General features: G+C 39.1%; 2 protein-coding genes across 2 annotated transcripts in view; one reads left to right on the top strand and one right to left on the bottom strand.

The window, feature by feature from the left end:
• The window catches only part of LOC118343629 (cellular retinoic acid-binding protein 1), a 7,164-nt gene extending 6,625 nt beyond the window's left edge, over positions 1-539 (top strand). Inside the window, exon 4 of the mRNA XM_035682557.1 lies at positions 284-539. Within this exon, the coding sequence (XP_035538450.1) occupies positions 284-334 (51 nt within the window). The 3' untranslated portion in view covers positions 335-539. The remainder of the gene's footprint in view (positions 1-283) is intronic.
• Positions 540-548: 9 nt separating this feature from the next.
• Positions 549-11,449, bottom strand: LOC118343628 (paired amphipathic helix protein Sin3a-like; the record flags this gene model as incomplete). The annotated part of the gene is given in 14 exon segments (XM_035682556.1): positions 549-2,842; positions 3,598-3,805; positions 6,092-6,186; positions 7,152-7,244; positions 7,341-7,514; positions 7,737-7,906; positions 8,051-8,636; positions 8,885-9,068; positions 9,186-9,424; positions 9,593-9,709; positions 10,296-10,521; positions 10,821-10,939; positions 11,083-11,169; positions 11,294-11,449. Coding segments are annotated over 14 exon segments (2,673 nt in total), but the record flags the coding sequence as incomplete, so codon positions are not given.
• Positions 11,450-11,962: the final 513 nt, after the last annotated feature.

Below are 11,962 nucleotides of genomic sequence, written 5' to 3'. Positions count from 1 at the left end.
TATATATATATATATATATGCATCTAACCTCACATAACTGATTTTCCTGCAAATAAGGAAACTGGAAACATCCTCTGACACTATCCTGTTTAAAGGCAAGATAGTGGTTGTGAGTTGAAAGGTGTGTTTTGTGCACTGAAGCTCAGACCGATGTAAATCTCGCTGTGCGTGTTCTCAAAGTTAGAAAATGCGAGTCAAACATCAGCGAAGCATGTCGACAAGATACTACTGCTGGTGAAGTGATAATCTGATTTTTATTTTCTTCCGCTTGATCTCCTTTCAGATCTTTGGAGCCGATGATGTGGTGTGCACAAGGATCTATGTACGAGCATAGAAGAAGTCCTGCAGAAGTCAAATTTCCTCCAACAAATAATTGCATTGTCTGAACTGTCAGTGTGAGAAATTTCACATAAAAATCAACATGTTAAATGATTTGTTTTGACATTCAGTGTTTTGCATTTTCATGAAAATCACAATTACTACTTTATTCCTTTTTGTATATAATTTTTCTAAAATTGGAAATTAAATGATCAAAGGCGTTTTTTTTTCTGTTATATATAGTTCAATTTATGCTTTCGATCTTGAAAAAAATGACAAAGAAATGGTGGACAAAAAAAAGCAGAGCACTAAATATTGCAGATATTTGCAGATTTTTAAAATAACAAGTTGCATACAAATGAAAAAAGAAGTGGTCAACTGAGCTTGTCTATTTAAAGGATAGTTTAATGCCAAACACCATACTAACACTCATGTACAACATCATAAAAGTCAAGAGAAGAAACACATTAAACGAGGTACAAACCATGTCTTTATGTACAATCAGCTCTGCGGGACTTCCTGTGGTATTCCATAATAAACAGCAAATATAAAAATAAAAACCCAAGTAATAAACTGTTCCAAGATTGTCTGTAGCTGGTTAGGTTACTGACCATTGCCTTAAATGGAGATCAGGAAAATGTTGAGGGATGAAGTTTTGTCCGGCCGCTTCTTTTATTTTCCATCCTGCTCATGTTATGATCTGGCTGTTTCCCTAAAGTTAATGTTGCTCGTATGTCAATATCCACGGCTTTCAGTGTGATGGATACCTTCCCACCTACACTATCTACAGAGCCAATTCCAGTTTTATTAACTGCAGAGGGGAAAAGGCAACAAATCCTTAGTTTACATCCCTCTTCTAAGGGAATACAACATTCATATTTGCATTTCATCAAGAAATACAAACTGATAGCTTCGATAAACTGCGGCTGAAGGAATTATTGCTTGCTCGTTTTCTTAATTCTTAAACTGTACACAAGTCACATGGCTGACATTCACATATAGACTTACTATACGTCAGTGTTCGCTGTCAACACAGGGTATAAAAAATAAACAACTTATGTACAGTTTTCATAGGGGACACACTGTGAGCTCACTGAACCTGTCAAACAGATTCTAACCATTTGGTAAAATTTAAATACAAGAAAAAGTTGACAGTACTGGTAGGACTCCAGTATTTTGAAAAACGGACATATACTGTACTTTCAAAAAGGAGAAATTGCTGCTCAGCTACATTCAATCATCTTAAAACCACAAGTGACAACGATGCCAAAGACCGAAGGTAGAAATGCGCAGAAACACATAAAAGGGTAGTTTTTCTACTAAACAAAGACTTTAGGGACAACACATTCAACAGACCACAAAAGAAAGATCTCTAACTAACATCCTTTGGTAAAAAACAGTTAAAACTTAGCATTGTTTAATAAACTTCTCTGCAGTCTCTACCAAAAGATTGATGCTATGAGTGTGTTAATGTAGGCTACACATCAATGACATCAGATAAAAAAAAATTCTAGATATAAACAACATATTTACATGTGTTTGGGCGGTCATAAATTATTACTCGATACACACAGCTGGCATTGTACTGATGCCGAGCATCTACCCAGCTGTCGCCAGAGATGCTGAAGATACTATATATATATATATATATATAAAAACACACACACACATATATAGTGCCTTATTGCACCTTTATCACCAAGAGGAAAACATTCACAGGCTATACAGTTTACAGCTGGAAGTCAGATAAAAGACATTTTAGCAGAACAGGTGGTTGTTCTTACTAAAACTGAGGTTTGTTTTTATTTCCTGTAAAAAGATGAGGTGGTCCTCAAAGAAAACACTTATTTCACTGTTAAGAGGCTGAGTTTTAGTTATGAACTGATTAACCAGGTTATTTTATTAACTGTGAATTGAAAAAAAGATTTAGTGAGGAGTGTTTTCTTTGTATATTAATCTCATATAAAAATCTGCATTTATTCTAATAATGGGATTCCTGACACAGGTTGGTTTTTTCCAATATAGTGACAAAACCTCAATTTTACATTTGTTGCAGAATTTGCAGTAAAACCTCGAAAGTTAGGACAAAGTTCCTGAATCAGTTCCAACACATCTGTGGAAAATGTACATCTCATTTAAATTGTGGATTTTACAACCCCCAACGATTTTGGCAACTGAAACCAGTAACAGCAGGTTGGAAGAATCCACATGGAGCTACTGTATATATATTTTTATGTATATATGAAGTCATCACTGGCAGTTTGATGTGTGAGGACGTTCACAGTTTATCTTTCTATAAGAGAGATTACAGTGTCCTGTATTTCACCCGGTACTTGTTAATGTTGAGATAATGGAGAACCTCAGGGCTGCAGGTGGTGGTGCAGGACAACAGGCCTTCTCGTGCATCTCCCATCAACCACTTGCGGCTGACGGCAGCCATGTCGCTCGTCACATGCTCCTTGGCCCAGGTGTCCAGCCAGGCGTGGAAGCGTCTGTGCAGGCGTGTGTTGACTCGCTGGTGGGACTGAAAGAGACGTCGACCAGAAGAACCCAGCTCAGCTTTTGGGACCAGTTCATAATACAGCTCATTTATTCAGGTAGTATAATATCAAGGTGACAAAATGTATCCGTGCACTGGACTGTTGAAAGGTGAATGTGGACGTAGCTGTTCTGACACCAAAAGTGATGTCTCTTTTGAATTTTGAATCTACTGTAGGTGATCATCCACATTGACTAGGGGCATTGTATGACCACAGGATAAATGATGAAGGCTTCTTGTAAGCAGTAAAGCTAAAAATAAACTGTTAACCAATCGTATAAAGTATGACCTGTGACAACGTTTCTCCAGTCTGCTTATTTTAAACATGTATAACAGAAATTAGTCGAGAATGATAAAAGTGGAAACAACCCACCACTGACAACTTCTACTAATTTGTAAAGAAGAGTTATTATTAGAAAAGAAAACACAAATGTTCCTTTATACTACACCTAAATACATTATTTAGCAGGTGTAAATTTAAGATTACACTTGAATGAATTCTATATTACTGGGTTTTGGAATAAAAGTCTCAATTACTTTACTTTTGTAATGTTGCTGAATAATAAAAATCATGTAACTGCAGAAATCTCTGCCGAAATCCAATAAGATGATCTGTCGTTTCAGCAGATTTAAGGGAAATCTGATAAGAAAAACAGATCACTACTGGATAGTGTTCGCTTTAATTACGCATTGCTAATTGTTGATAGCAGTGTGAAATCGTTATTATTGTCTGAGCGTACCTGATGAGCCCGTGTGAGCGCCGTGTGCCTGTACATATAATCTTCTGACTTGCAGACATAGACCATCTTGTAGGAGTTGAGTTTGAACATGCACTCCATCTTAAGCTCACTGTTGCCGTCGTGCGACTTGTCCAAAGGGACCTTGGTCATCCTCTCCTGTTGCAGTTGCTCCCATCCCCTCTGGCACTTCCTTATCCGTCTCAAATTCCTGAAAGCCGAAACAGATCGACAACCATGAATACTGCGGACTGATCCCTGAGAAATTCTTCTGATTACTCCACACATCAAAAGGGGTGCATCACGTTTACAGGGAAAGTTCGCACAAATTTCTAAAATCTATCAACAGTTATATTTACATTTGAGCACGTTATATATGGTACAATTTTGTGTCTGACAGCATGCGCTGTATGATTTTAGGGGCTGTGGTCAGGCACAATACACATGACTTTAAGCAAATTTGAGAACAATATAGTCAAATTTGAGAGGACTGTCCCTTTAAACAATTATTTTTTAAACCCATGCATTGCAACTCACCGAGTAATAGAATTAGATAGGGAGTCAAATCATTCGTGGGAAATGTGGATCTATAAGAGCAGCAGAGGCAGCAGTCGTAATATTTCTGTACAGTGCACTTCCGTTGCACAGTCAGCCACATAGTTCGAATCTAAATATGCTTGGCAAACAAATATTTCTCTTAATTGGAAATTGATCCTGATTTTGTGCAGGTAAGAAAAATACAAATATTCACCCCACCTGAATGAAAGTTTTAAATGTGTACTTACCACTGAGGGTACAGGTGAGCGGGGACTGAAACCATGAAGCATATTTTTGCATTCAGGGCTCCACATAAAAGACATGACAGTGAGGCCAATTTCAAGTAAAAACTGTTAGAAACAAACACTAGAAAATTGCTGCCTGATCGGTGACCAATCCAAAATATGAGCTGAGAATACTTTGATGTGCACAAACTTTCACCAACAATGTACAGAGTGTTATGATCATGAGATGAAGACCCAACACAACTGGAAAAGAAACTGCTGGATTTTTTTTTTTTTTACTGCCATTGAAGATATTTGTGAAGTCTTTTGACCTCTTGTGCTGCTGATCTCTCATAGATTTAATGGAGAAAAAAAAAGAAAAAGGACAAGATGTGGGTGAGCCCACTGATAAATCATAGTCAAGTGCCAGATTTATGCAATGGGTTAAATAAGAGAAAACTAAGAACAGGATTTTATTTGCGCTCTAAAATTCCTTTTGAAATGTTTATGGGAATGGACAGCCATCTCAAAGAAACAAAATATAAATCAAAATCAAAAAGCAATGAAAGACAGGCTTTATGTGACACTCAACTGGGGCTTTAAGAGCGAAAACAACCACGCATCCATGCACAGCTCTGGGGTGTCAGGAAAGAAATACACCAACATGAACATACAATTTAGACAATCATTTTATTTACAAACCCTACTCCTCTGTACAAGTGTTGCAGATAATGTGCTTGACCAGAGTTTTTAAAAACTTATGAGCACTAATCTCTGTCAAACCAGTGGAAAAACCTCACCCACAACAAAAAGTTGCAACGGGAGTGCACTGTTTCCACCGAAAATTATTACAAACATAACACTGAGTATAACAGACTTAAACAAATGGACATTTGAACATTTACATTTGCAAACAGTGATTAAGTCACATACAGGACCTTTGATCTGAGTACAATCACAAACAAAGGGCATGATAAGGTAGAAAAGGAAACCATGACTTCACTGTTCTCACTTAACAAAGTCTCTCAGGTCCAACACAAGAGCTTCAGTCTCTCAAACTCAGGTCAAAGACAGTAGAAAAATTAAATTAAAATGAAAAAGGTGGAACCCATTTGTTTTGCTTTCAGTTTGTGCATTCAGTGACTTTTGTTCTTGAGTTACACAATGGAAATCATCATTTAAATTCAATACAATGTGAATAATCAAACCAAATAATTACTTTTAGCTGTTTACTAAACCCATGATCAAGCCAAAACCATTTTAAAAAACCTTACTGTTAATAAATAAAATTCCCATTAAAAAGGAACTGAACCAGTTAATAAATAAATTCCATTTTTAAAAAGATGGCCATGTAAAGTGCAATCTTCCCATGTGAGGCAGAGGTCAGAAACTGAAAAAGTTGGTTCACGGCCGATGAGATTCTTAACAGGAGGGCATTCAGGCACTGCAAGCACTTCACTGTAACTGTGGAGTTACTCTTTTTAAATTAACCTTCTCAAATCATCTTTGTTTTTCCGTTACTAAAAAGGAAGAGCTCTTATGACCAAAATGTGTGATTAGCGAGATCTTCCTAAGTCAGGCTTGTGCAGAAGTGCCACTGTTTCTATCTCTGAAAAGGAGTTGTATTTGGCCGCTGGTTTGGCTTGTCAACAGTGGAGTGGCTGCTCGGCTGACTAGAGCCTCAGGACAGAAGCTTAAAGTGTGCAGACAAGAGGGAGACATGGCTGGGGCCTCACCTGGGGAGGAACACCGGCTTCTGGGCAAGATGCTCACGCAGCTCGGGGGATGCAGAATCTGAGTTCAGGTATCTGCCCACGTAGTCTGACCACCTCTGTGGAGGACAGAGCAGAAAAGAAAAACATAAGCACATATTGCATGATACAATAGCTTACAGGCATTTGGAGCCTAAACCAGACTTGTAGAGCCTGATCGATATATATCGGTAGGCATTATTGACCCATCGCAGACATATTGTGTTTATGTTAGTGGGTATGAAAACTGTCAGAAAAAAATTCATAAATAAAAATACATAAATAAATAAATACATACAAAATTGTGTCACTGTAAACTTTATCCAGCAGAGTGCGCTGCAATTTACAATATTGGGGCAAGCAACAGAGAGTAAGAGAAGAAACAGCTCTTGTTATGTTGTATGTCTAGAATTAGTTGACAATATGTATGTTAATCCATATCAGTAATCAGTGAAGTTTCCCCTTTAAAAATCGGTCTCTAGAGACTAGTGGTGATAGCCTTTGGTAATAAAGATCACATATTCCAAATTTCAGTGTCCCCATTAGTGTTAATACAATACTGTTTAGAGCATATAAGTGGTCAACATGAGCATATCACAGATTTCAGACATTTATGTCAGCCAGTAAGTAACATAAAGTAACAGTACAGGAACCCCAAAGACATAATTACTGCTGGTTAAAAACAGAAACCAAACTACAGTAAAAAGCACTTTAAAAAACAACTTTTCTTTATGGATCATTATCAAAAGTACTGTTGCAATATGTTCTCCTGAAAACACAGGTATCATAACTCATTTCTTTAATTACCTTACCCAATAAGGTTGCAGTTAACCAGGTGATCAGGAATTGCTTCAAAGACTTACATTTTAATTAATGATCAAAATTATTGGTGATTCATTAACCACTAATTGTTGCTGCAACAATAAAATATATTAATAACAGTCATATTGAGTGCAGAGCTGTTACTGTATGTAGTTACGTAGGTGTAGCTAATAAACTAATGGCTTAGTGTATGAATTGGACTTGGACTCTTAATGAGTCTTACCTCTGCCTCCGCTGGCTCATCAGAGTTGTCCTCCTCCGTGTCCAGCAGCTCCATAGCCAGACTGACAGATCCTCTGCTCTTTGTAAACATCAACTAGACCAAACACAAGCAATCAGAGGAAGTTGCCAATAAACAAAAGTAGTTTAGACAGATGGACACCATTATCATTACTCTCTGGGCTTGTTGTACCTTGAAGCAGTTCTCATCTGACATAAGCTGCTCTGCTTTGCGCTGGTAGGCCCCCTCTGCTGTAGCCCTGGACGTCTGCGTGGACAGTGTGCCCCCTGTGGCTTTATTGGCACATTCGCTCAGGTACATGTCCGTTACTCGTGCACATACATCGTCAGTGACAAGGTGCTGGAGCTGCGAAAGCAATGGGTTTAATATGCAATGGTTATGGCAACACAAATGCAATAATTGAGGTTTTAACGATCAAGCGCTATCAGTGTGGAGGGTGAAGTTTGGTAATTAATAAGTGAATTAATGTTTGAATTGAGCTAGATATAGTACAGAAGTTAAACACCCTAGAGTCTTTTTGTGCAACTATAAATCCAAATCAAGTTGTATCATCATGAATATGCTGACCTGCCGGACAATGCTCTGGATGAGTTTGTCCATGGTGAAGGCAATGTAGGCATGGATCGTAAACATTTCCCTCAGGGAGTCCTCGTATTGAGCCGGCTCCATGTTTCCATCCAAAAGATTACGCACCATTTCCAGAAACACTGAGTAATAGTCCTCTACATCAACATCCACTGCAGGTAGAAAATAATACATGTGTTAAGTTATATGGTATGCAATTACATAATATGATGCACCATGGTTTTGTAACCAAATCAATGAGGGGGGGACATGAAGATTAACACAACTAAAACCACTGGTCTTAATTTCTAACTTACTTGGCTCCTTCATCTTCAGTTGGATTGCTGGATTTTCATTTTTCTCCCTCTTGAGGCCCAACACTTCTCTTTCCCACTCTCTCTCACGGGAATCCTCCTCAATCTGCTTTTCAGCTTGCCCGTAGATTTTCAGCAAACGAGAACAGAGGATGTGATGTAGACGAAGGAAGATATACCAATAGTTGTTCACGAAGTACAGGTTATAGGCATCATCTGTGCCCCGCAGCTTCTGAGCGGCCGTGTTGCTGAAGAGGAGCTTGGACTTTGATGGACTGCTGCCTGGCAGGCCATTGTGCTTCTTGGGGCCGTCTTGATCCATCTCCATGTCTTCGTCGTCTTCTTCTTCCTCCTCCTCCTCCACATCAGAGAGCTCACCTCGCCGTGCAAACAGCAGGTCAGGGATGAAGTGGTGAATGATCTGTTTGATCTTGTACTTGTCTTCTTTCTGGATTCCCACCTGTCTTTTGACGTGGTGGATGATGAGGGCAGCAGCATCCTCCAGGATTTGGCTGTCGTCATAGGTCAGGGTCATGTGTGGGCCGCTCGGTGGCGGCGTGGCAGTTTCCTCTGATGCTCGCTCCTGGCGCTAGAGGACACAGAAAGGATTAGACTTGACTGTTTTTAAAGGCACTTTTCCTCATTAGACAGGAGCATTCTGTATGAGAGCAAAACAATCTGAAGCTGATGATCCAAGTCTCATTTACAACTTTAAAAATGTGGTAAGCACTTACTATGCCAAAAGCAATCACAGTGAGCCATATGTTTATATATATTTTTGTATGTTTTCCTTCTTTTAAACTCATGAAATTATTGTCAAGAGAAGAGTTTCCTTACGTCATCATATAGCATCTCAATTTCATTGAGCAAGGTCTTTGAGCGCAGCACTTTGGTGTCATTCTGCTTGAAGTTGATGCCTTGATGGTCGAGTGACTTCAGGTAATACTTTTCATTCTGCTCCCGCCAGATTTTGTTGAAGCCTCTCTGGGCTTCTCTCCACTCCTCCTCCTTTATTTTTAATCTGAAATAGTCACAGAAAAAGTGATGCAAAACCTTAATTGGTAAATCAAATCTTGTGAAATACGAACTGCAAAAATCCGACCAGATGCAGATAAGAAACTATAATCAGACTATGAACCTTTTCAGCACTATGGGGACAGACACAGCTGGGTTCCTCTTGAGCCCGTCGATGATGTCGTGGGCCTTGTCCCCATATATCCTCTGGATAGCTTTGCGGTGAATGACCTCTGAGGAGCCACCCATTGTGTTGTCCAGCTTGAAGCGCAGCTGCTCCTCAGCAGACATACGAGAAAGCCTCCGCTGCACCGACTCCAGGGCTCGTATCGTGGCAAGGTTGGCTTCCAACACAACATCCAGCTGAAGGGGGCACACAGGGAAATTATTGAAATGTGAGTTGTCTGGTCTGATATGTAAATCAAAAGGCTTTTCTATGGTCTTTGTGCATCATGGGGAGAAAGTCCTGCACACATTCTTATAACCCTGTAGTTTTCACTTTACAGTGTGAATGGACAGCGTATTCCTTACCTCAAAGCGCTCATCCTCACATCTGTAAATGTGCTCCTCATATTGAGTCTTCTTGGAGCTCACAAATGTAGAATCTTCTGACCATGATGGAAATGAGACCCATGTGTCATTCAGAACCTGCAATATGACAAGCAGTTTAATTAAAATAACAATAAAAATAAAAAAAACAATAGTACGAAGACTCTCGCAATGTTGTCAAACATCACAAGACACAAAAAGAAGGAAAATAAATCATAAAATCATAAAAAGAGTTTGATATTCAAGCCCCACTGATAGCAATCAACCAAACTTGAAAATGTTTCATAGTTTATTCTGAATATCAGATGTAACAGTGTAATCTATTCAGAGGTCTGCCTTGTTTTTGTGATAAACACTTGTAATGGACATATGGAGTTTAGACTAAATGTTCAATCGAACCACTAAAAAAATCTTTACAAAATGAAAACAATCTTTAGCTGCTTTGTTTAACTGCCAAATAGGATACTTAATATTGGCTATTGTCAATTTATCCACTAAAAGCTCATTTTATTGGCATTTGGCGCCTGGCGAATGGTACATTACAAACACCAACTGAACACCAAGTCCTATTCCTTAGGCTACTGTCCAAATACACGGATACCACTGTATCTGGTAGCTCTGTGATAATAAATGGCTTCTCAAGACAGAACTACTGTTAATAAGCAGACTTCCTCCAGTGACTCACCTCTCTGCACAGCGGCGTCCTTCCTGTGCACTTGGGCTGCTGGTAGCTCTTCGGCAGTGCTCTATAGCTGGACCCCAGCCTCTTGCAGGAAGCATAGTCAATCTCCATGGCGATGCCCTCTGTTGCACGTTCCTTGGGTAAACTCTCGGCGTGGCTTGACTCCCCGTGACTTGACTCTCGGTAGCCCAGGAAGTTTTTAAACCATGTAAAAAGCTCTGGGAATTTTCTGTCAATTACACCACAATGTATGTGAATTAAACAATCTTAACAGCGAGGCTACGGTCGGCTGATATTGGTAGTAAATATACAGGTCTTAAATGATGTACATGCTGAAACAGATCAATACAACCATAACAATATATTGCTTATTAAATATTGAATTCTCACTGAGGAGTAACAGAATTACTGAGTCTCCGTAGTACTCGATACCTGTTTCCAACTCAAGTGTTCTAATGTGGAGTTGATGATTTAGCTACAACACACAGCAATATGGTTATAGAGGCAATAAAACATTGCTGAACTCACCCAAGAAATGGGATGACTAACTGCACCAGCTCTGCACGAGAGATTACTTCCTGGTTGAAAATCTGAAGACACCGCAGGAAGTTGTCGTACGCCTCAGAGCTCCGAAGAGCTTTCTTCACCTGCATTTTTAGTGATGACAAAAACAAAATGAACAAACTTTCCCATGAGATGATTTCATCATATCTGTAATATTTTGGTAATCATCTTCATCTTGTATATGTATTATATAAACAATACCAAAACTGAATATAACAATGCTGACCTTCTCAAAGAACATTGTTTCAGTGCTGGTGCTATGTTTGCTCACTTCAGTCATGCCATGGTCTTTCCCCATTATCTTGGGTTTCTTCTGCAAGAGTATAAAGACATGACAAAATTAGGATTGTTGCAGGATCTCAAAAATGTTTGATTTTGAAAATGGTCCAACAGTACAATCAGCTGAATATATACAGTCAGCATTTAGTGGCACGTACCTTGACAGGCGGCGTGGCTCCCACTCCAGTAGGTCTCCTGATTGGCAGGCCGTTCTGGCTCAGCCTCTGTTTGTTGTTCAGCAAGGGTCTTTTTACTGTGCCGCCGTGATCATTACGCACCGACTCTGCCCTGTCTGGTGTAGTCTTGCCCAGTAACTGGGAAGAGAATAACACATTAGAATCTCGCTAAAGACAGGTCACATAAATGAACAGGCAGTATCAAAGGAAATGTGTGTAAATATGGTTGCCTTTTGCAGAATTTCAATATAACAACAACAACAACAACAACAGCCTGTCCTGGCAGAATAAGAAGCAGTGAGGGTACTTAATGAATGTAGGAAACAAGTGACTCAGGTGTTTAAGCAATTGTTTCAATCAATTCAATTTCTGATTTTAAATATTCATGGACTACTTTCCATAAAATCTAAGTTAGGTTAAGTAATCCTTTATTGACCGTGCTTCTTAAACCCCTGATGATATTTCATTAACATTTAACACTAGTATAAGACTATAAGCACATTTCATGCCAGAACGATGTTCAGACTTTCAGTTTTAACAGCCAGGAAATCCCACCAACCATATTACCGTATTTTCCGGACTATAAGTCGCATCAGTCAAAAAATGCCTCATGAAGAGGAAAAAACCATATATAAGTCGCACCGGACTATA

This window comes from Morone saxatilis, unplaced genomic scaffold (assembly GCF_004916995.1).
Source record: "Morone saxatilis isolate NCDOM2014 unplaced genomic scaffold, NCSU_SB_2.0 Contig11, whole genome shotgun sequence".
Taxonomy (NCBI): Eukaryota; Metazoa; Chordata; class Actinopteri; family Moronidae; genus Morone; species Morone saxatilis.
The sequence above is the reverse complement of the archived record's forward strand: the minus strand, read 5'-3'. Positions and strand labels throughout refer to the sequence as shown.